Here is a 25,196-nt window from a genome sequence, read left to right on the forward strand (position 1 = left end):
TATTTCAGCCATTCGTGATCGTGTGCTGCTATCACTTCTTTTGCTTGGTCTTGGAGTAGGTGCAATATTCTTTGGAAGTTTAACATGCTTGTCTGATGGTTGAGGATTCATGTCCACATTGAACTCTACCACATCATCCATCAGTTGCAGTACAAAATCAAAACACTTTTTCTCCAACACCGGTTTCACTATCCATTTTTTACGTCCTTTTGGGAAGACCACCTTATACCTTTTTCCCCTTCTTCCTTACCTCTGGTGACTGTTGCTTGCCTCCTTCCAGTGTTGGAGTTGTGATCAATCACAGCTAGTTGAGTCTGGCCACCATTCCCTGTATGAGAAGTGTTTACGTTTTGGTACATATTTTAGCAGCAAGGAATGGTAGACCTCAAGGTTGCCAGTATGGTGAAATTCTGTAAGCTGTTGTATATCTTTTAAAAGCTTTCTATTCAGAACAACCTCCTCCAATGCTATATGTGGGGCAGATCCAGCCTGCAACCATTTCGTTTTCTTTCTTTGTTTTTAGATAAAGGGCCATGTGCACATTTGCAAAAATGTTTGCTATTTCTCCAATTATGTTTGTTGACTATATGATGTAAAATGGACACCCATTTCTCATGGAGCACTTCAGCATTTCCCTGACAACTTTGTGCACACCACCAAAGGTGATTGGATACAGACTGAATCCACTCTAGTAGCTCATGATTTTCTTTTTTCTTTGCCTTCTCTGTCAATTTTTTTGTCACCCACTTTGAGAGATGCCAAACATCATATTGGTGCACTATGGAAGGGTACCTCTTTCGCATTTCAGAGGTTATTTGAATGTGGCGGTCAGTTGTCAATGATCTCACTTTCACACCTTGCTCAATGACATTGTCAAGTGCTCTTTGGCATCCTTTTTTCTCCATTGCATTAGAGGATGAAACTTCAGAGACTTGAACAAGAGAAAAGTCAATAATTTTGCGCTATGACCAGGACTGTCTGATCTACCATCACCACATAAGTCAACCGGTTTCATTTTGTTTTTGATGGTTTCAATAATTTCTTTTTGTTGTTTTTTATAGACATTGTCAATGACTGGGAAGACAATCTTATTTTGAACTTCATAAAACTGATCTTTATTTACAAAGTTTAAATTAATTGCATTTGCAAATTGTTTGGTGGCTTCATAGGTTCCTCCAGTCATGATAGTTGCAGCAGGAATTAAAATATTACCTGCTGGTTTATTGTGAAATATGGTTGAGACTTCCACTGGTAAGTATGATTATTGCTACATGTTGTTTTATGGCAACCATACTACCAATATGGGACTTCTCAATCTCACAAAGAGAACCACATATTCTACATGTTGCGAACAGCTTATCAAGCATGCTTTCAAAGACAATGAATTTTCTTTGATTTTTTAGTTCCTCACCTTCAGATTCCTCATCTGTATCTAGTTCCTCAAGATAGGTATAATCATCATCACTATCTGATGCAGCAATATCATCACTGCTTCCTAAAGAGATTTCTGAATCAGATGATATAATAGGAGTTGTTATGATAGGAGTTGTTGTGTTAGGAGTTGTGGGAGATGTTACTGGTTTTGGTGTACGACTTGAAGAAACTGCATTTAAAGAGGGGGCAACATTTTTTGAAGCGTTTTAATTTTTTAATGGTTTCCTTTTTCTTTGTGCAAGAGTTTGTATGGCAACTGTCCTTTGTCTTGGTGTATCACACTGTGCTTCTGCATCAATGAAAACTTTGGCTCACATTGAATCTGGGCATCCTTGGACAATGGACTGGGAGGCTGATCTTCAATGCATGTTGCAAGATTTGTATCTTCATCTAGTGATTGTATTATGCTTCTAACTTCCTACAAAATAGTCAAACTTCTCAACCAAGAGAGTACAAAGCTAATTGTTTAAAGAACAGTTCAATAACTTCAAATATAATCTATATGGTTGCAATATCCTATTTACCTCATGTCTTGCAATTCTATCTCTCATTTGTTCTCTTCTGTGTGACATTTTTCGCTCGGGTTTACGATTTAAAATGGAAATATCGATGGTACACTACTAGGTTTTAATATCTTTTCGATTTCATGCCGAATATCTCCTTTAGAGAAGTACTAAAGCAATCTGGGGTGAAATGGTCGCTACATACGTAACACGAATTTGGCTTCGGTATATTATCACGACGAACCCGTGCAAGCCATATTTTTGCATTGTTGGGTCGTTTGGCAATCGATGATACGATACATCGCTACCTTTTGTTTTCTAGATCCGTTAGTGCAATTAGGCACCATGCAATGTGGCATTGTTCCGAAATATTTAAAGTAAACAAAGTAATTGTAATTGTGTCGCTTTTCCTGATATGTTGTCTATTTGAATATATATACGCTCCCGCGAAAGCGCGCAGTGACGTCACGAGACTTTGCCGCTGCTTGATCGCAGGTTCGCACGCATGTACATAATAGCTGATACAAAATATACAAAATTTCGTGGTTTCATCGCTTTATATCTCGACTTGTATTTAACTAGAAGATATAATATTTGGTATATAAGGTAATAAAAATATAATCTTTCATTTGGGCCAAAGTTGTTCCGAACTCTGACTTCCCCTTTAAGAGCCGCCATTAAAATGCGCCATATTTGAATTTTCAAGATGGAAGGTGCTTGTGACGTCATAGTCTTAGCTCGCGGCTGTTTACAATATAACACTATATACAAATAGAGATATAAAAGGTTGTATAACTCAATTTTTTTAACATGCCTTCAACACGCTGTGTCGTGCAAGATTGCAGTAATACGTCTGATAGAAGTACAGGCATTTCATTACATAAAAGCCCAAACGACGAGTCTTTAAGAAGAATTTGGGTTAAATTTGTTGAGACGAAGCGCGCAAACTTTAATCCGAGTTCGCGCGAAATTCGATTTATGATTTGTTCGAATCACTTCTCGGATGATTGTTTTGAGCGTTTTTTCCATTTGGGTGGTATGACTAGACGGCTCAAACCCATTGAGTTCTATAATAACTGGAGGGGAAACGTCAACAAAATTTGTATAAATTATTAGCGCGCGGCCGCGTGGTCAAAAACATGGCGGATTTTGGTGGTCAAAGTCAGCGGAGAGACGCGGGCTCATGAAATAAAATTTTTGGCGCCCACCCTGATTTGACCACCACAATTGCGAGTATAGAAAATATCAAAACTTTTTATTTTCCTAACATAAACACTTTTTTAAAATTTATTTATTAAATTGCCAACTTCTGTGGTTTGCGGATGCTGAAATAGCGACAGAAAAGGAAACATTTCATGACTCCGGTAAGTAGCACAGTATTAGTTTTACTATTTTGTTTTTAACACGATACTTGAAGAGTGTTTCTACTACTAAGTTTTAATTTAAAGTTATTTTGGTCCAGTCTTGTTTGTTCTTCACTTAATCGCTCGCCAGACGTGTCGAAGCTGTCAATTTTTATCGAGTTTTGCATCCATCTTCTATCATGATCAAGGCATCAAGCTAAACTCTCCTGATTTGAATTGAGTTTACCTCCCAAAAATGGGGCATAATTTGTTCATGTTTTTTGTTGAAAAGATGAAGGGAAAATTTACAACAGAGTTGTGTTGAAATTGAATGCAGTGCCATGCAAAATTAATGAGAACTATGGTATATGTTGTATAATAAAAATAACTATTAAACTGTTTGCCTGCTCAATTTGACTGACTGTATAGTGTAGACAATTATAATGGGATTGGAAAGTTGGATTTATGCAAACAATTTTAAAGTACTACTTAGCGTTTCTGTAAATGAAATATTTATTGTTATAGTAAACAGGTTACTACTTCAAAACTAAGATAAAAGTAGTGTGTTGAACAATGTGCTAAGATTTGTTTCTACCTTGAAATTTTTGTTCAACAGTAGCTTATGATTATATCATTAATATGCATGAAAAATTAAACATATTATTGTCTCATCTCATCAAATCCATACTTGGTATGATTCCAGATGATCCACAAATTCACATCGGATGCATTGGTTACAATGAAGTTGAATGTAGAAGAAGCAAAAATAGATGGCAAAGAAATGCTTTGTGTCTTATGAAGAATTAGTAGAAATCAATAAAAAGGATTCTTTAAACAAATTGTAAACAAATTTAAATTTGCTCATGGTCAAGCAACCTAGTCAAAGAAGCAAAGTCTGTCTTCAACATGTGACCTTTCCAATTATTTAGTTTCTTTGTACAAAATACTATTTTCGAGAAACTTGATTTGTAAGTCTTTCATTAATATTTTTTTACCAAGAGATAAAAGGAACTAATTCAAAGGCTTGATGTAAAATACAAAGATTTAACAAGTTGTTTATCATTTAATTCCCAAATGTTAGTTTGTACATATAAATAATTAGTATTGGTAGCTGTAAGTTGTTTAAGCAAAACAGAAGAGTAGTAGTGCTCGAAGGGGTTAGCATTTTTGAAAAATTATATCTTGTTCATGACATATATTACACAATTCCAAAAAACTGTAAGTGATGCACAATAATATCTATAGAACTTGATAAATTTCTTCACCTACACTGTCAAATAACTATTTTGCCTTCATGCAGCAATAGACAGTGTTTTTGTCAGAGAAACCAATGCACTTTAGTTTCCAAGTTTGTAATTTCAATGGCAAATTAATGTAGTTCTGTTCAGTAATAGATCCAAGATTCTGCCAAGCTGTTTACAAAATACAAATTACCAAGCAACAGTGTCATGGTGTTTTGAATTTTTTCTTTTGTAGCTCTTCTAGTTCAACATACTTTCTTTATGAGTTTTCAGTAGATTTATCAGGTAATGACAATACACTTATGATACTTATCCATGGTAAATTTTTAGTTGACTTATGTCGTAGGACTGAAGCAAACATTTTCTCGCTTCCTTAGGAGCATTTTTACACAAATTTATCCATTTGAAGCAAGAAAAATAGGTGCACCAAACTGTTGACAAACAGTCAAACACACAAAAGCATGAAATAATGTATAAGTTTGACGAGATTGACAGGTCTAGTAAAGAATGCCGTTTGATTTTCACTTTTAAAGGTTAAAATGTCATAAAATAACTTAAATGTTACATCAAAATATGCGTTTCTCTACCGTCGATTTTCTTTACTTTGATGTGTGTGTATGTACTGTGTTTTCACGCAATGATGAAGCATTATTTTCACATGATATGCTGTCGGTATCGTAATTGTTTTTTTTTCTCACTTGTTTTCGTTCATACAAACAGTATTAGAAATCAGGAGGGAGTGAATATTGAAAAAAACTTTTAAAGTGGAAGTTTTGACCACCAAAATCCGCCATTACCGCCATGTTTTTGACCACGAGGCCCAGGCCCCTTTGCCCCTCCAGGTCTTATAGAGCTCAATGCTCAAACCTGGTGCCGTACCTACTATTTGGAAGAAATCGCCAACACCAACAACGTCAAGAGAGCGGCGTCAGGTTAGCACAAGTTGCAATTATTATATACTTACACATATTGCAGATGACAAATTTTCACAATTTGAGAGAACCAATAATGCATCCAGGCAAACTTTCAATATATAATATACATTTATACTAAGGGTTTAAAGGAAATACAAAATGAAGTGTCTGTATCATGCATGAAGAAAGAAGATTCGTGCTATTTTCAAGAAGAAAAATATCGTCCGTATTTTGTTGTAACAACAACAAGGCGGTGGCAAATGTCTGGAGCTGCCTGTAAAGTCCCATAGAAGACGCACGAGTTGTCTGTACGATACTGCTCGAAAGAACCGATAAATTTCAAAAAGTAAACATAGATGCAGGCGCACAAAATAATATTTTTAGAATTTTCACAAAGAAAAAGGCTTACTCCTCTCTGGTATTTTGACCATCTCGAAAAACGGTCACATAACTGCGACACATAACTTGAAGAACAAATTCGTTCAGGCAAACTTCGTTAAAGCCAGGGTGATCCAAAATGCATTTCCTTTCATCGATTTCGAACTGATACATTTTACCACGGCATTGCTGTATTTCCATGCAGCATCGGCACTCTTGAGGGTTGACAACAAGATCCAACGAACAATGGCCACATTCACACCTTTAATGTTGGCCAAATTGTATGTTTCCATAAAGTTATCATAGCTAACGGCAGACGATTCAGATCAAAGTAACACACTAAGAATGACATCTTACCTTGAAGTAACATCAACACGGGCATCAAAACGATCTTGCAGCATGTCTTCAACCCGCCGTTCTTCTGCGACTGTAGCTTCGTACTCAGCAATTTCATCGGGCGAAGCAAGCGGTTCAATATTATCGACAAATGGCAACATTTCCGAATTATATTCGTTCAAATTTGCCGTCACAAATTCCGATGAAGAAATCGATGCGTTTGTCTCGATCGAAGACTCAGAGAGCGAGCTAGATCTCGATGAATTTGACATTTTTTTGCTCTATTTATGTTTTTCTTTGTATACTTTCCAGTGTGCGCTTCTCTGCGTGTTAAGACTATGACGTCACAGACCTTTGCTGATTCATTGAACTAAATATAACTGGAAGGCTACCTTCGCCCGGAAATTTGAAGCCTAAGTCGACAGTATCGTTCCCAGTCTTTCCACGCTTGTGATAAACACGACCAAAACAAAATATGTCAGTGTTTTAGTCATTTTGACAGCGGATTTTGCAAAACTATGAAAAAAACTGGAAGTAAATTGCAAAAATGTAAATTTTCCAGGTCATTTATAGTAAGTTTGATTACGGTAATAGATCAATCAAGCAATCGTGCCTTTTGAAAAAAACAAACTTAACAAGCCTCGACAAATGCGATTTTGACATCTTGCAAATTTGCATGGTATTGTTTTAAAAATTTCTTAAAAAACGTTAAACCAATAATGACATTAACATAACAGAACGTTAGCAAAATTATGTTTTAAAGTAATATTTACGAAGAAAAACAAGTATAGCTTCTTCTCACCCCAGTCCTTTTTTTAACGTTAGAGCGTATATTTCCTTGATTTTGCAAACAAAAGTTATTTTTCATAAATTGTCGTCTTTAGGACAAAGATAAGTATTCAGGATTGTTCAGTAAACATGCCACTTACATGTGTGATAATTGGGTGCAGGAACAGGGCTATTTCTCACCACATAGGTGCAGAAACTGTTGCTTTTCACAGGTAAAATTCCAATACATAAGTTGAAAAAATGACATCAAACAAAACTGCAATTTGGAAAGATTAAACATGCTTCAACTACAAAAATGAAATTTTAATAAAATTCAGTTAAATACTAACATATATAAATTCTATATTTTGACAGTTTAGTCATATACAGTATTTATTTGTTTAGCTGGTCACAATTGCAATAAAATAATACTTTTCACAGTAAAAGTGTAAAGTAGATATAACTGGTATCATATTGTTAGTACAGGGCTTACAACTTTATTTAACTGGACAAGGATTTGTAGTGAAATTACTGGAAGTATAATATTTAAAATACTAGATCATGAATATTTATATGTATTACAGATTTCCCATGAAAACAAGGCAGCCATAAAATTATGGGAGCATTTTGTTCAACAAGTAAACCATCTTGAAGTACCATGGACAGCAAAAGTGCACATCGTTATATGCAGTGACCATTTTCAACTAACTGACTACATTGTCCCCCTCACAAAATGGCAAATGCCGACTAAAAAGTATGCCATACCATCCATGTCCAATAGCTTGCATGTTCAAAATGTTTCAACTACAACCCACTCAAGCGCACTGCTGAATAGACTCGAGCTTTCAAATAAAAGACCTTTTGCAGCTACCTCTGATTCCGTTGATGAAACTTCTCCACCCAAAAAAATCTCCAAAACATCTACAGAAGAAAAAAGAGATTTGTTTAAAAATAAGCTTCAACAAAAATTGAAACTTGCAACAACAACTGAGGCGCACAAAACAAAAGGTTGAAACCATGGGTGAAGTTGTCAAGATTTTAAAAGATAAGTTGGTGATCAATTCAAAAGAGGCAGAAAGTCTTTTGTCCACTTTCAATGATACTCAGTTGGGATTTTATACAATATTAGAGATAATTTAAAATGTCCTCGTTCAGGCAGAAGATACTCTGATGAAATCAAAGAATTTGCACTTACTTTATATTTTATTCTCCAAAAGCTTATAAATATGTTCGATCCATTGTTCCACTACCCAATCCATCTTTGATGAAAAATGGTCTCGTCCATGAAATGTGACCCTGGTTTCATTAAAGATGCATTCCAATCACTATCAAATGAAGTTGCTGCTTCCCCAAATTCCAGAGACTGCTGTTTGGTTATTGATGCAATGTCAATACTGAAAACAAACAATATGGAATCCAGAAGATGACCAGTATTCAGGGTTTGTTAATCTTGGAGATACACTCCTAATCATAAAACAGAGAAATTGGCTTCTGAGGCACTAGTATTTTTATTAGTTGGCACCAAAAGTCATTGGAAATGCCCGTTGGGTACTTTTGGTTGACAAAATCAATGGTAAAGACCAAGCATCATTGGTAATACAATGTCTTGAAAAGGCATCAAAGGCAGGTTTAAAGGTATGGTCTGTAACAGCTGATGGTACTGCTGTAAATCTTCATACATTTGAAAGTCTTGGTTGCAACTTTAACGGTACATATGATGAAATGCGGTCTTCATTTACCCATCCAACTACTGGCGAAGATGTGTTTGTAATTCTTGACCCTTGCCATATGTTAAAGCTTGCACAATGCACTGGCCCAACTTGGTTCTTTTAAGGATGGCAAGGAAAACATTATAAAGTGGAGTTACATAGAACAACTTCAAAACCACATATGGAAGAAGGATTAAACCTAACAAACAAACTTACGAGTAATCACCTTAACTTTCACAAACACAAAATGAATGTGCGACTTGCTGCACAAACATTGAGCTCCTCTGTGGCAAATGCTATTGAGTTTTTAGACAAATCCGCTAAACAACCAAATTTCTCTGGCAGTAATGGGACAGTGACATTTATTAGCATTATCGACCGACTTTTGACATCCTTAATTCCGGAATCCACTGGGTAAGGGTTTTAAGGCACCTCCGACTTTCAAGTCAGGAAACATGGCAAGAAGTGTTATCATCATCAGCAGAATATTTACTATCATTAAAAACCAACACAGCTTCCTCTCAACCAATTTGTACATCTCAGCGCAAAACATTTGTAATTGGGTTTGTTACCTGCATCAAATCCACTATTTCAATGGCAACACAGATGCTCTCTTCATCCATCAATCCATTCAAGTATCTCTTAACCTACAAATATTCACAGGACCATATTGAACTCCTGTTTTCCTGCATTCGCTCAAGAGGTGGATGGAACAACAACCCCAACAGTCTCCAAATGAAGTATGCCCTTCGAGAAAATGTTGATGAGAAATGCCATTACTGCATCAAAAAATGCAAACTGTTTGGACTTTACTGGCTGCAACAACCTGATACCACTTTTTCGTACAAGAAAACATTCACCCACATTACATAATCAGTCACAAGAAACTGCTGCCCAAGACACTGACAATAAAATTAATGCAATGGTGCAACATCTCCAAGAAGGCAACAGCAAATTTATTTCGAACGTTATATTTTATATTGCAGGATACATAGTTTCGAAGTTAGTCAACAATTTATCTTGCCCAGAATGCAAACGATGCCTTTGTCCTTTACCAAAATCGTTATCCGTAGATGACCATGATTATACTGCCACAAAATATCATGAAGCTGGAAAAGCGTCAGCTTTCGTCAACTTCGTGAACAACGGTGGTTTACAGATTCCATCCACAGCGGTGTATCGTTGTATAGAGTTCTGCGAACACGTTTTCAAAGCAACGGTGACAGGCAACGACAATCAGCATATTAGTAACAGGGCAAAGTTGAAGAACAGTATGATTATTGCAGTTTGCCAACATTTTAATCTGGAATCGACCTTTCCTCTATTCAGAGATCACGAAGATGGTGTTAACGAGGCTGTTATCGAAGACGATCACAGCACTCAACTGACAAAGCATATCGCAGACAAATATTTCACACTGCGTCTTTTCAACTACGGTAAAAAATATACGAGGGAGATCGTAAATAAAGGCAAAACAAGCGACAGGCACCGACTCAATAAGCTAATCTTGTTTAACAATGAATAAATTTAATGTGTAAACACTTTATGAATACAATGAATAAACACTTACCCATTGGGATTTTTACATTTGAAAGTTTTCGCCAATATCCGAGCACAATCCTTTGCCATCGGTAAGCCTTCTGGGTAAAAAATTATTTGGTCGGCAAGAAACTTAAATTTCCTGTATTAATATCAAAAAAACGCAGCAAAACTAAATAAATTCAGTAATTTTCCTTTCTAAAGCTTGGCCAAAACATGTAGTTTATTCGTTCAGACTCTTTACTCACTCCTTCCAATCACGCATCGCGAGGCCGAACTCGCGTGATTTGACTACCAGAAACGCGTGTCTGGAGGTCAGATCACGCAAAATTTTGGCTTCATTTCGTGTGTTACCGATATATCAGAAGGTAGCCTTCCAGTTATATTTAGTTCAATGTGCTGATTGCAAATATTCAAAATGGCCGATTTTAATGGCGGACATGAAAATTAGACATTTCAAATGTTCATAACTCCCTCGTTATACTATTATTTTGGCTTAAATTTTACGAAAGCAATAATTGATATGTGTTTAAACTATTGAATGCTAAAATCGATGATTTTTTAATGTTCAGTTTTCGTCATAGTACCACTTTAAATCTTTGTCACATTTGATATAAATTAAATTGTGTAGCCATGGAGATAACTATAAAGGTTTTTGTATCGTGCTTCCACCACACACTTTGGAATTGAGAGTATCCACTTGTCAGAACAACACGTTTTTAGTTTCGGACAATGCTTTCCTTTGTTTTTAAGAATAATGGCTAATATCTTCGATCGTGACTAAAACACCACACGAGTACATACGAGTACATACGAGTAACATACGAGTACATACGAGTACATACGAGTAACATACGAGTACATACGAGTAACATACAAGTACATACGAGTAACATACGAGTACATACGAGTAACATACGACTATTTTCTGGTCAACAAATGATAAACAACACAATTTCTTCAATACATTGATATTTGCGTTTATTTTTCCATGTATTTGTGAGGACTTTGGGGCAACCATTCGATGGATTTAAATACTGAAAAGGTATTTTACTTTCATACTACATTCATTTGTATGTTTTAGTTGAATTTGTTATAGATATTTTGTCGATGCGATTTGCCAGTATTTGAGCGCTTTTTGACATACTTTCACCTAGGAAATACATATTTATGAAAGCGATTATACATTCATTTTTGTCTTTAAGATACTGATTTTTCAGTTAAAAGACTGAATTATATCAGCTAGAACTTTAAAAACATTAAAAGTAAGCTGAAATTGTACGCATAATATGATACGTAACACAGTGCAACTCTCATTTAATTCAAATATATATAATGTACATTTATTTCATAAAGCACGTTTTGAAAGCATTATTTATACGTTGTTTATTTAATCGCTTTCATAAATATGTATTTCCTAGGTGAAAGTGTGTCAAAAAGCGCTCAAATACTGGCAAATCGCATCGACAAAATATCTATAACAAATTCAACTAAAACATACAAATGAATGTAGTATGAAAGTAAAATACCTTTTCAGTATTTAAATCCATCGAATGGTTGCCCCAAAGTCCACACAAATACATGGAAAAATAAACGCAAATATCAATGTATTGAAGAAATTGTGTTGTTTATCATTTGTTGACCAGAAAATAGTCGTATGTTACTCGTATGTACTCGTATGTTACTCGTATGTACTTGTATGTTACTCGTGTGGTGTTTTAGTCACGATCAATATCTTCAGCGTAATTGTCGCCCTGTTTTCTGTTTCCGTTGACCAATTTTTGAAAACATCAATTTCGGTCTTCAAGCATAAAAAGTTAATGATGTATTATGTCGGTGTCCATAAATAAAAAAAAGATAAGTGATGTTTTTTAATAAGGGAACATGTCACAACGTTGGGCCACTTTTGAAGCTCTTAATTCTTGAAACATTTGCACCTCAGTCAACTCACAAATTCTAAATATTGCTCTTAATGATATATAAAAATGCTGCAAAGTTAACGCCTTTAAAGCTCTTTATTTAAATCTGTTGCGCAGTTTTCGGCATGTCTGTAAGGCCAACGAGCCAAGAATGTTTAAAATGAACGGTTTCATGCTGTACATCAAGTTCATTTTAATATAAATGTATGCGTTTTGGCAAAATCTTAGTATTAAAAAAGACAGTGTTAAAGGTGTAAGAGTTTTGGATGAATTCTAGATTTCTAATTCAGTTTTATCAAATGTCTTTTTCTACGTTATAGCTTAACCTAAAGTGGAGCAAAAACAGGTTGCAGCAATCGGCTTAACAATATCGAAAATTTGTTAATTCTATTGACGATATTACTTGACTTTTTAAAATCGACTCATCAAGTCGGTCAATTTTCATATCTGCCATGATTAATCACAGATATACATTATTCTTATTTTGAGACATATAGAAATGACGTTCGTACTAATGAATAGCAATAAACAAATTTAATTCTCCATCAATGCAAGATTTTTGTGAAAACATTTAAAATCCAACAATCAGTCGCGTAAAAATACCGTCCTCGTCGCTTCGAATAGTTTTTAAGCACTAATATTAAAAAGGAAAACGTCTTACACGATATATTGAAACAAGATTTTAGATTTCAACTATTGAAATTGAACATGTTACAACAATGTTTCTTGAGTCAACAAAACACGTGCGATTCGCATTTAACGAAGAACCGAATATACATAGGGCAATGGTCGAGGTCTAACCGCGACTATATACGTGTGAAAACACAACAAAATGTGAGAAACATACGTACGGCAAAGAACTCTTCCTTTCTTTTTTTAAAGTGCCCCAATCAGCAAAAAATTTTATTTGCGATATCAAAACTAGGTGTAATGTCTAACGTATAGGTGAGAAAAATTTTCAATTTGGTCAAATCGTCTTCCTTTATTGCGGTTAAAGTTTGCTTTTCAACTTTTTTTAACTTAAAAACTATTTTTTACTGATGTGTTGAAAATCACACCTTCATTAAAAGTCTTTATCACACCTTTATTAAATGTTGAAGGAAATTAAATGAAATTAAATGAAATTAAATGAATTAAATGAAAATCACATCTTTATTAAATTTTTAAGGTGTCTCTTTCAGGAAAAGTTTTTAATCGCACTTAAAAACTTTTCCTGAAAGGGACACCTTAAAAATTTCCCAGTAAACTCAGTTCAGCAGTATGTTAGTAATTTGTTTTGGAGGGGTTAACAACTTATTTAGGAGGTTGAAATATAATATTGGGGGTGGCACCAAGAGAGTTTGAAATTTAAAAACTCGGGAAAATTTTCAACATCAGTAGGACAGTTTGTTGAACTTCTCGATTCTTTTTGTATCTGCGCAAATCATCAAGTAATTCTAACGAATTGAGCGGAATTTCTATGTACTGACCTAAAGTGTGAATGTTTAGCAGATACTATTCTCTGTTCTCGATTACTTCATCTAATAACAATCACTTATCCAAATTCATAAGTCCATAGTTACTTGTATGGCATGTTATACCATGGAATGAATAAAACAGCAATCTTTTATAAGAAAGACTGTGATATTTATTTATTTAATCATCCTTTATCCATTCAGATTTCAATATTTATTTAAAAATTGTTAACGATATGTCCAACATCACATACGATCTTTGCATGGCCATAGTTGTTGATGAAACTTTACAATGTATGTTATTCATGCCAGTGTTTCATTAGCGTTTTCCCTTGTTCTTCAGTTGGGCTAAAATTGAAAAAAACAAGAAGTAATCTGGTAAACAAACTTAGTCTAACTTTGGATTTCCTAACATTTGTTTAGTTGTTCATGCTGAATGGAGTCAATTATTACAAAATATATTTTAAGCATTCGGATAAAGATCACGCAATAGAAAATAGGTACGCATTGCGTACATGCGGCAAGCTTCTTAATTTCATCGCAACCAAAATGAAGTAAGTTGATGAAGGCAATTGATATAATATAAATTTAATAGTACTGACACAAAATACAAAATCAAAACACCAAAATATGACTATAATATAGCAAGATTAATTACTTGAATTGTAAACTTGCATTTTCATTGACTCAAAGTCCAAAAACAACATGTTGCAAATAAAGCTTTGCACGATATTGCATCACAAGTTTACTCTGTATCTTCAACAAAGCATTTGCATGATATTGCATCACAAGTTTACTCGGAATCGTTAGGAAAACAACCTGCGATATTTTCAGGAGAAAGCGACAAAATGCTCAAAACGGTATTCTTCGTGATTGCGCGTACGTATATCCGTCTCACAGTGATCCAACTTCACCGAGGATAACAACGGACACTCAGACATGCACAGCCTCAGAGATACTTCTTTCTAGCCGCGCATGCGCAGCAACTCAACACAAAACCTATTCTAGTCGACAATTTGAAGAAATATAAAATAGAACTTTTCCAAAAATCATCATCTTGTAAACTCAAGATTCGAGTAATACGATATCTTTAACTTGAATCTTGAGTTTAAACCATGATGCTTTTTGAAGTATGTTTTACTTTTTATTTAAGCTATAGTATGGAGTTCTTTTATGTGTTAAAGTAACGGTTTTTGAATGCTAAACACCAGAAATACCTTTCTTAGCTTCTTCTTTCTTTCTGGCTGCCTCCTCTCGCTGTTTTCTTATAATGGCCAGTCTCGCAAGGTCTTTTTGTGCCTGTTCTGTTTTGCCCTCCATGTGGAGTTTTTGATAACGTTGCTGCGCCTGTTGTTTTTCGATCTCCTCACGTTCCCGACGTGATAATGTTGCCTCAGCATTTGTATCGAGATCAGTGACCTTTTGCCGCTTTTGATTTCTGTTTGGATTATTTACCTCAATGAGTCCATCAACCCCTTTAGGTTTTCTTATTTTCTAGATGAAGTAAGGAACAATGCTCATAATTGCAATCAATTTCTATTTAAGAGTAATCAAATTTTGATATTTTTTGCAGAGGTGATGCTAAAAATTTTAGGGGTGGGGTTAAGCTGATCAGTAAAGGATGCAAGACAAAGTAAGAGAATAAGAGCTTTAGGGGTGGTTAGGTAGTGTATACCAAGAGGATAGTGGGTAACAAAGGTAGTGGTTGAGAGTTGAAACATTGCCCAGAAAAACTAAGTTAAGCTATTCTAGTGATTTGTTTTTGAAAAATGGGGGAAGGGGTTGAAATGTTTCTTAGATGGGTGGACAATTTATTTAGGGGGTGAAATCTGAAACTTGGGACGAGGGTTGCATCCCCTTGAAACTCTCCCAGAAAATTTTTCCTTGGTCCAGTCTACTGTCTTTATCAGGAGTGATCTGAATTTTAAGTCTCCACATATTTCAGTGTAGTCTCTATTGAGCAGTGGCTTCAAGTTTAGATGTGCATTTTAAAAAGATTGGTGTTCACTCACTGTGACAAATAATAGATTCTTAAAGAAAAATGTCATTTTATAGCATGATCAAACTTGAAGGCTATTGTTATGTCACTTATATACTCCAGTCAAGTGTCTTCATCAGGAGGGATCTGAAATCAAAAATTGAGTTCTTAAACACTTAATTCTAATGTCTTCATCAGGAGTGATCTGAAGTTGAAACTTCAGTTCTTATAAACTCCAGTTTAATGTTTTTATCAGGAGTGATCATATATAGTACAGTGAAGTGTTTTCATTAGGAGAAATCTGATGTTAAGATTTTAATCCTGGCATACTCAAGTGCAATATATTTTCACGAGGAGTTATATGATGTCAAATTTGTAAGTTTTAATTGACTTCACTATGTATTTTAACTAAATGAAAATTATTGCTTTATTTTACCTCCTCTTCATCTGAATTACTCTCTTCATCAGATTCATCGCTTTCTTCACTTTCTTCTATCTCTGGTTCATTGTCACCATCATCATCATCAGCAGTATTGCCTCGTCTTTGCTAAAACATCATAATGGCTATTGTCTGACACAATACAGAAGAAACCTTGTTAAAAACTATGGTTTTCAAGTAGTGTATGTTTTTTAGCTTCCATTGTTTATAATGAATAAGAAACACAATGAAAAACATTGCATTAAAAATTGATGCATTTCTTTTACCCTCCATTCTTTATCTTTGCGTTCCTTTTCTTGCTCAGCCTCAACCTCTGCTTCAGTAATGAAATGTCGATTCCTTCCTTTGTGGTTAACTTTTCCTCGTCCTCCTAAGCAAAAAATAACAACAAGAGATTTCAAAGGCTATGTTGTTGTAACCAACTGCACGTGGAATAATTTCAATAGAGTGAAAGGAAAAGCATTTACACATTTTAAGAAAAGCAAGGAGAGATGCGACTGTTATCAGGAAAGTTAACTTATGCCACTATTTATGTTTTCAAAAGAAACTTCTTAATCTAATATTGCATCATCCATTTCCTCACCCAATATTAAGGCCACAACACGCACAATTGACTCAAATAAAAGTGCAAACAATCAAAGAAGCACTCTCACCTCTCTTAGACATATTTTCAAAGACGTGTACCTTCAATTCTGAACAAATTTGTACTTTTATTATCCTTTCTTCGAAAAGATCTGTCCAAATTTGAATATTCAAACGTACATCCATCAAAAGGAGGCATTCGTAAAGACCGTTTCCGAAGATAGTTTTCCGACGGCCAAAGTGTACGTGTTTTGTGGAGTTTGCGCGAAGGAGATTTGTCAGGCGAAATTTTGTTGCAAAATGCAACGACCACAGCATTTTTGGTTGACTTCCCAGTGTTATCTGAACTCTTATTTTTTAATAGCTGTTTTATTTGTTATGATATTAAATTTTCACTTGTTTCAAGTCATATGACTTATAATGAGCCAATCACATTAAACATACAAAGCACCTATGTAACAATATGGTGTTATTGGTGTATCACAACAGTTTAATTAAAAATAATGAACTGAAAAACTGAGAAATTAACATAGAATTACATAGTGCATTTTAATACTTGCATTTTACTTGAAAAACCGTAAGAATCCTAAAGGTTTCGAAAGTACACATTGTAAATGTTTGTTTAACATACCTAGTTATCTGAGCACCACGAAAAGTGAGTACCCAAGTACGGTGTTTGGGCACGGGCACCAACGTGAACGGCGACACCGGAGTAACATGTACAGAGACACTTATTCAGCACATGGTTTCAAAACTTGTTGCAAAGAAAAACATGAAGTTATAAATAGAAGAAGCTAGTGGGTATTACGTAGTGTGATAGGCCTGGAGATTTTTGCCCGAACCACGGTATCGCACTCCGGCAGTGGCGGCGGGCAATTTCTCCCTGCCCCCCTTCTCTGCGGCCCCTGATAGGAACTACCATGAAAAATTTTAAGATAACCATTAAGATATTCATTATTTACTCCTGCGCAATTTTTTTTTGTGTTTACCCAGTTTGAAAAGAATAGATTCTATTCCAAGTTTTTGTTCCTAAAATAAAAATTCCAAGAAAATCCAAGTGCTCTAAAATCATCATAATATAGAAATAAAACCCTAAAGTTGGAACATTAAAGATATGACCACTGTGGATGTGACTCATATATGACCTCTCATGTTACACTGTCACACCGTGTTCACACCACCCCATCCCTTATTGGCAATTTAGTGCCCAGACCTCCTAAACAATAGATGTTGCAGAAAAAAGTTTCATATAAAGCGGCAAGTGCAAGTTTTCAAAGTATTATTTATTTAATTTTACAAAATGCTTAACGAACTCCCACCGAACAGGATATTTTCTGTGTTTTGAAATAGCGTAACGCCATGACAAGCAGGTATTTATTTCATTATATCCATTTGTTTTCTGCGAGAGATTTGACAGTCACTTCAATATTGACAGTGCTGTCTTATATTGTTTTGAAAAATATTTTTGTAAATTTTGCGTGAAGACTTGACCGTTTGCTGGTACTTTTGGATACCGGATCAACGCCGGTCATACGAAGAACGGCTGCCCAGCAGCTGGGTGAAGTTCAGAAACTTCATCCCCACGAGCTGAAAACCTCTTGAAGCGGGTATAATAAAAGGATTTTGATGTTTCTTTCAAAATTCACTTGATTTGGTACTATATCAAAATGATTATGCAACCCAGTGTGGTCAATACTCTAGGTTCATGTTCATTTGAAAAGCAATAACTGGGACACAAGAATTGCTGCTGGTGAAGCTATTGAAGCCATAGCATCAAATGTTCCAAAATGGGTACCTTATGGATGCAAAGCTCAATGTAAGACATAGTGTAATGTTTTCATGTTAAAGTTGAAGTCCTTGTGCATATCTACCTACAATTGTCAGTTCTTTATTCTGAAATGATTTGTTCTTAGTTGCATTGCACAGGGACATTTACAGCCTTACTCAATGCACAGCAACTTGTAATGGCATGAAGTTTTAACTCTGCAAGTTCAATGTTATATATATTTTAATTTATTTAAAAATTCACCACATGTTGGATGCTGATATTCAAAATTTGGGCAAAAAATGATACTGGTAATCTTGTTTTCAAATTCAATCCTCTGTACCATGGGGCTTGCCAAAAACATAATATTTTTATCCATTACCAGCAGACAATTTTATGAAGTACGTAGAATAAGAAACATACTTCAAATAAAAGGTCCATGTTCAATTTGATATTTGAGAAAACAAACAAGGAACTTGATTTTGATTGTCCAGAATAGTGTAGTCTTGAGAAGGATTGTTGGTGTTAGTGTTGACTGACATTTTGACATTCCTAGTGCTAGTCATCTTCACAGTCTTATGAATGATGAATAATTGTCACCAACACTAAGAATTTTTCTGAGAAGTTCAGTAACCTGGGCAATTGACCTACGCAAACATGTAACAATACTTCTTGGTTCAAACTATTCACCATAAAATATTATATGAACTATGTTATGTGTAGGTGATGAAGCATCTGTTGTTCCAGGAAGTTTGGAAAAGAAACAAGATATGTTGATGTTTGAAAAGTTTGACATTACTCATGTTTTGAAACATGGCGAGGCTCTTCTGGGATCATCTGGTCAAGAATATGATGTTGTAGATGAGGAATTGCTGGGTATGTGTTGATTAATTGAATCAAACACTGCCAGCCCTTGTTTACATTGTACCGTAAAGTTGAATCATACCCTATACTTTATTTAAGTGTGTTGCTTTTTGCCGTGAATCACATATATTGGCTAGCATTGTTTTGCAAATCACAAAATTTGACTACTGTCTATTCAATGCAAGTTATTATGGCAAAACTAAAGATTTTTGTTTGTATGCATCCATATAAACATTGCTGACCAATTTTCCTCAATTATAGCATTTTGCAAGTGGTTCATGGTGCCAAATCATAGTTATGTTCTATCAAGTACTAATGTGTAAATCAAAATCTACATTCACCCCCCCCCCTCTTTCCGGTGCTGTAGAACTAAATTTATTAAATGGTGGGGCTCTCTTGATGCTTTTGTCAATAGTGCCCTTTTAAAATTACCCATTTCAAAGGTAGAAACGGGGCTCCTCCCAAAGCCCCCACTTCTACAGCACTGCATCTTTCACAACACGGAGCCATTTCAATGTGGATTTCTATTGCTAACTTCAAGGACTTGATGCCAAAGAGCGACTTGCTCGTCAGCAAGAATTGCTTAGGAAGCGTTTAGGCCTGGTTCCTGGTCTTGAGACTAATTTGGATATTGTTTTGGATGATGAAGATATTTTGTCACCACATCTTGTGGTGAAGAAATCTTTTCAAAAACAAAGGTCAAGGGAATGTCAGGTTAGTTTTTTCTCAAAATTAGAAGATTTTTCTTATTTATAGCATGTTTATGTATAATTTATGCAGAAAATCATGCTTATAATTTATGCAGTAAATAAATTTCATAATGTATGTGGCAAATCACATTATAATGCTGCAGTAATTATGCTATAGTGTATTAATAATATGCAATAAACCATGATTGTTAGCAATAAATCATGGCGAATGATTTAGAACCCAATCCCCTAGATGTCCAACCTTCTTTAAAAGAAAGTTAAAAGAAGTTAAAAGAAAGTTTAAAAAACCAATCCTATGAAATATTTTTACAACTTAACCAGGACTATAAACTCAGCAACTGTGTTTCAATGTGGACAACGCAGATTTTATTCGTGCGTTTGGTCAGTTTTGCCGCTTTTCTAGATGGCGGCTAGTTGCCTCACTCTCACTCGTAAAGAGTCGGATTGGGTTTTAGGTCATTGATCATGGCTTACTTAAAATAGTAATTACAATAAATGATGGTTTTAATGTTTGCAATAAATTATAGCTGAAATACGTGCCCACGACCAGCAGCTGTAATGAATGCATTTTTATTCGGTGTTGGCATAATCGTTTCAGGTCAAATAATGCCATATAATGAACCTTTTAATAACCTCGCTTTCTCGGTCTTTACGGAGAAATATCGGACCTTTGTTTTTTGTACAAACCTTGCTCTACGGGCTCGGTCTGTACAAAAAGACTTCGGTCCAATATTTCTCCGTGAAGGCCTCGGTTATTAAGGGCTTCATGCTAAATAAACTTCAAATAAATTATAACGGTTGTAAAGGAAGGGGGGGGGGGGATTAAATAGCTGCCAGGCTCTGTCACCTGAGTGTGTAACACATGACAACAAAACCAACACTAAATAAACGATTTCTGAGCCCAATCGACGACTCACTAATGAATGATTGTATTACGAAATCATTTTAGCCAAATCTCCTTTTTTATGATAGGCTGCTTCCATTTCATCAAAAGTAGCTTTCATTTCATCATGCGCACCTTCCATTTTATCATAAATAGCTTTTATTGCATTATTGGTAGCTACCATTTCATTAGCTTCCATTTCATTTTGGATTGATTTCATTTCATCGTAGATAGCTTTCATTTCATCATAACATATAACCTCAAATCACTCATTAAAACGCTTTTTGAACTGATCTGAATGATATCTGATTTAGTCAACAGCAGATCTTGTTGCTGCGGAAATTGCTGCAATTTCAAATTCCGCTGGGATGAGCTCGCGAGAAAAGAATCGAGCCAAGAGGAGAGTGAAGATTATAGCGAAACAGAGATCAAGAGAAAATAATTCCCCTTCTACTCCAAAGTAAGAAATCTTAATACTTTTTGTGCTTACACTTACATGTTTCTCAAAGTAAGTATGTTACATAAGAAATCAATATACTTGATCACCTTATACATATGTCATAGTGAAGATGGTACATCAGAAATCAGTGTACATGATCTCTTTATGCATATGTCATAGTGAGGATGGTACATAAGAAATCAATGTACTTGATCTCTTTATACTTATGTGATAGTGAGGATGGTATATAAGAAATCAATGTACTTGATGTCCTTATACTGATGTCATAGTGAAGATGGTACATAAGAAATCAACATACTTGGTCTCTTTATACTTGCGTTACAGTGAAGATGGTAGCTACATAAGAAAGCAATATTTAAATGCATTTTTTTCACTCAATATAGAGACGAGAAAGAATTTCTACCAGAAAAGAAAATGAAGCTCACAGCACAAGTTGTTGTCGATCAGCCGGAGGATCCTGACAAGATTGTCATTGATTCCATTCCTGACACAACATCGTGGATTGAAGAGGTTTTCATTTTCTTTCTTGGACAACATAACTTTGCTCGATAACTTTAAGAGTAATCTAACCCTACGCTGACTGTAATGTAAAGCTTTAAACCTCTCCAAATCTCAACGATGTCTCTTTTTTAGGAAGTTGAATGGCCTTTTACATTGTTTTGCCAAGAACTTTGCCATGAACTCTTCCATCCATCTTGGGAGGTAAGCAATGAATGTATGGTTGCATTATATACGGAGTTTCCGCTTGTTCATTTATTTCAACGATGCAAATATTTCCTAAACAATAAGTTTTATGACAAAAATATATTTTTAAAACTTACTGAAATTTACACAGTTCGTCTAAAAGTCGTATTGGCTACGCTCATGAAAAACTGCGAGCTTCTTTCCCCGCAATAAAGCTTTATAAACGGTGGCTACTTACAACAAAGTCGTTTGAATAATGAATAGGGTCATTGAAAATAAAGTTTTTAGTTCTAGCCTGATTCAAAACATTCCAGACAGGTCTTTCTGACAGAAACTGAAAGTCCCTTTATTCGAATGGTTAATTTTTTTACTGTTTTAAACTAAATCTCGTTAAACATCGTTGTATGATGAAACATTCGGTCATTCCTTTAGTTGTGGCAACTCATTTATATCCCTTTTTTTTGCTTATTTTTTTTCATACTATAGCAATGTATTGAAATCAAGCACATGCATGCTGTTCCAGTTCTGACCGTTTTTCTAACCGTATTGAATGTATTCGAGTAACTTTCTAAGGAGGGGGTGGGACTCCAGTTTGGATTAAAATTTAGTGAAATTAAGATTTTATTTTGGCTGTGCCTTTGCCCCTCCGGTATACCCCTCGATAAAAGAGCACGTGTTTAATCAAGATAAACTTGTATTTCATAACAAAACACTCAAGATTACCCAGTTGACCTAAATGACTTTAATTATATCCATGTTTCGTCACGATACGTACATCCAATATAACGCCCCGCCGTCCAGCTTTTCTTTTATTATTGACAATGATGTCTATCGTTTTCATCTTTTTTTATCATTGATGACATAAAAAGATGGGAACGTCGATTTCTCCCTGTTTTGTTTCCAAACGGTTCTCGTATCATCTATAGGTACGTCATGGTGCTGCTATAGGTTTGAGGCATATTGTACGTATACACGGCACTGGAGCTGGTAAAAGAACGGATACTCCTCAGGACGAAGTAAGTTTTTTTTACAAATAGTTAGATGTGTCGTATAAACATAGATACTATTTCTACGTAGGTGCCAGTGTTAATTTGTTGTCAATGAGTAGATTTTTGAATTATTGGATAAAGTAGGATGAATGTGTATCAACTTTAGTGCCACCAATGGCATAAGATGAATTAATGGATAAAGTAGGATGAATGCGTATCAACTTTAGTGCCAACAATGGCATAAGATGAATTAATGGATAAAGTAGGATGAATGTGTATCAACTTTAGTTGATTGCGTAGGATGATTGCGTATCAAATTTAGTGCCACCAACGGCACAAGAACTGATGAATTTAACATAAAAAAACCCAGATAAATTTGACATTCCTTCAACGATTCAATATGTCGTAACAATCTGAGCTCTTTAGTTGTACAATAAAGTTCAAAAACGATTGAAAGTTTCGTTGCAATGTTCGGATATTGTCTACGTATGTTAGAAGTCCAATTTTTTGTCACTTTAGAAAATTAAAATTTGGTGTTAGGCATTTTTTACATTAGTCATAGCATCAATGATTGAAGATCTCAAATATATAAAATAAATATCCCTCTCGTATAGCATCATTATTTTCCTAAACTATAAATCACTATCCCATTAGCCGTACGTAGCATAACCCCAACATTCAGCTTTTGTACAAATGGTGTCGATAATGCTTTTGTGTTTTATTTTGTACTCAGATGAGGACTGCCAACGAGCTATGGTTGGAAGATATGTCTTTAAAGTTGTTATGTGTGTTTGCATTAGATCGTTTTGGTGATTTTGTAACGGATGAGGTACGTAAACAGTCTGTCATATGTAAAACGACAGCTATAAAACGCGCGCGCTGATTGAGATATGTAACCGAGTTTGCATGTATAGATAGGTAGAGATAGCAAAATATTCGCCAAAAACTACAATCTCATCCCGTCAAGCCTTTTTTATGTATTCTCATTCTTTATCTAGCCGAGTTTGCATGTATAGATAGGTAGAGATAGCAAAATATTTGCCAAAACTACAATCTCATCCCGTCAAGCCTTTTTATGTATTCTCATTCTTTATCTAGCCGAGTTTGCATGTATAGATAGGTAGAGATAGCAAAATATTCGCCAAAACTACAATCTCATCCATCAAGCCTTTTTATGTATTCTCATTCTTTATCTAGCCGAGTTTGCATGTATAGATAGGTAGAGATAGCAAAATATTCGTCAAAACTACAATCATCCCGTCAAGCCTTTTTATGTATTCTCATTCTTTATCTAGCCGAGTTTGCATGTATAGATAGGTAGAGATAGCAAAATATTCGCCAAAACTACAATCTCATCCCGTCAAGCCTTTTTATGTATTCTCATTCTCTATCTAGCCGAGTTTGCATGTATAGATAGGTAGAGATAGCAAAATATTCGCCAAAACTACAATCTCATCCCGTCAAGCCTTTTTTATGTATTCTCATTCTCTATCTAGCCGAGTTTGCATGTATAGATAGGTAGAGATAGCAAAATACTCGCCAAAACTACAATCTCATCCCGTCAAGCCTTTTTATGTATTCTCATTCTTTATCTAGCCGAGTTTGCATGTATAGATAGGTAGAGATAGCAAAATATTCGCCAAAACTACAATCTCATCCCGTCAAGCCTGTTTTATGTATTCTCATTTTTCTATCTAGCCGAGTTTGCATGTATAGATAGGTAGAGATAGCAAAATATTCGTCAAAACTACAATCTCATCCCGTCAAGCCTTTTTATGTATTCTCATTCTTTATCTAGCCGAGTTTGCATGTATAGATAGGTAGAGATAGCAAAATATTCGCCAAAACTACAATCTCATCCCGTCAAGCCTTTTTATGTATTCTCATTCTCTATCTAGCCGAGTTTGCATGTATAGATAGGTAGAGATAGCAAAATATTCGCCAAAACTACAATCTCATCCCGTCAAGCCTTTTTTATGTATTCTCATTCTCTATCTAGCCGAGTTTGCATGTATAGATAGGTAGAGATAGCAAAATACTCGCCAAAAACTACAATCTCATCCCGTCAAGCCTTTTTTATGTATTCTCATTCTTTATCTAGCCGAGTTTGCATGTATAGATAGGTAGAGATAGCAAAATATTCGCCAAAAACTACAATCTCATCCCGTCAAGCCTGTTTTATGTATTCTCATTTTCTATCTAGCCGAGTTTGCATGTATAGATAGGTAGAGATAGCAAAATATTCGTCAAAACTACAATCTCATCCCGTCAAGCCTTTTTATGTATTCTCATTCTTTATCTAGC

At 35.1% G+C, this 25,196-nt stretch overlaps 2 protein-coding genes and 2 long non-coding RNA genes across 4 annotated transcripts in view; 1 reads left to right on the plus strand and 3 right to left on the minus strand.

The window, feature by feature from the left end:
• Nucleotides 1–5,545: 5,545 nt before the first annotated feature.
• LOC124448583 lies at nucleotides 5,546–5,973 on the minus strand. The gene is made up of 2 exons (XR_006949156.1): nucleotides 5,845–5,973; nucleotides 5,546–5,751 (listed from the first exon to the last, which is right to left on the minus strand). It is a non-coding gene; the product is annotated as an uncharacterized LOC124448583 (long non-coding RNA).
• A 3,518-nt stretch (nucleotides 5,974–9,491) lies between these two features.
• Nucleotides 9,492–10,318, minus strand: LOC124449428. Its single transcript, XR_006949394.1, has 2 exons — nucleotides 10,197–10,318; nucleotides 9,492–10,057 (listed from the first exon to the last, which is right to left on the minus strand). It is a non-coding gene; the product is annotated as an uncharacterized LOC124449428 (long non-coding RNA).
• Nucleotides 10,319–13,448: 3,130 nt separating this feature from the next.
• Nucleotides 13,449–16,818, minus strand: LOC124448273 (28 kDa heat- and acid-stable phosphoprotein-like). Its single transcript, XM_046999279.1, has 5 exons — nucleotides 16,609–16,818; nucleotides 16,222–16,325; nucleotides 15,953–16,063; nucleotides 14,756–15,032; nucleotides 13,449–13,886 (listed from the first exon to the last, which is right to left on the minus strand). The coding sequence occupies exons 1-5, from the start codon at nucleotides 16,721–16,723 to the stop codon at nucleotides 13,858–13,860; spliced, it is 636 nt and encodes a 211-aa protein (XP_046855235.1). The 5' UTR covers nucleotides 16,724–16,818; the 3' UTR covers nucleotides 13,449–13,857.
• Nucleotides 16,819–17,896: 1,078 nt separating this feature from the next.
• Nucleotides 17,897–25,196, plus strand: part of LOC124449267 (TATA-binding protein-associated factor 172-like) — a 41,824-nt gene continuing 34,524 nt past the window's right edge. Inside the window, 11 exon segments of the mRNA XM_047000204.1 lie at nucleotides 17,897–17,907; nucleotides 18,022–18,128; nucleotides 18,131–18,144; nucleotides 18,239–18,353; nucleotides 19,026–19,178; nucleotides 19,708–19,880; nucleotides 21,074–21,219; nucleotides 21,603–21,729; nucleotides 21,853–21,921; nucleotides 22,830–22,919; nucleotides 23,626–23,721. Coding sequence (XP_046856160.1) covers nucleotides 17,897–17,907; nucleotides 18,022–18,128; nucleotides 18,131–18,144; nucleotides 18,239–18,353; nucleotides 19,026–19,178; nucleotides 19,708–19,880; nucleotides 21,074–21,219; nucleotides 21,603–21,729; nucleotides 21,853–21,921; nucleotides 22,830–22,919; nucleotides 23,626–23,721 — 1,101 coding nt within the window.

The sequence above is a fragment of the Xenia sp. Carnegie-2017 genome, unplaced genomic scaffold, assembly GCF_021976095.1.
Source record: "Xenia sp. Carnegie-2017 unplaced genomic scaffold, XeniaSp_v1 HiC_scaffold_23, whole genome shotgun sequence".
In the NCBI taxonomy this organism is placed as follows: Eukaryota; Metazoa; Cnidaria; class Anthozoa; order Malacalcyonacea; family Xeniidae; genus Xenia; species Xenia sp. Carnegie-2017.

Bases quoted from the DNA above. Each gene is read 5' to 3' on its own strand.
- LOC124448273 (XM_046999279.1), bottom strand. From the start codon at position 16,723: ATGGATGTACGTTTGAATATTCAAATTTGGACAGATCTTTTCGAAGAA. The intron at 15,033-15,952 runs GTAAAATAAAGC...TACTTCATCTAG, and splicing joins GTAATTCAGATGAAGAGGAG to AAAATAAGAAAACCTAAAGG. The intron at 13,887-14,755 runs GTATTTCTGGTG...TTTCAATTTTAG, and splicing joins GAAAGAAGAAGCTAAGAAAG to CCCAACTGAAGAACAAGGGA.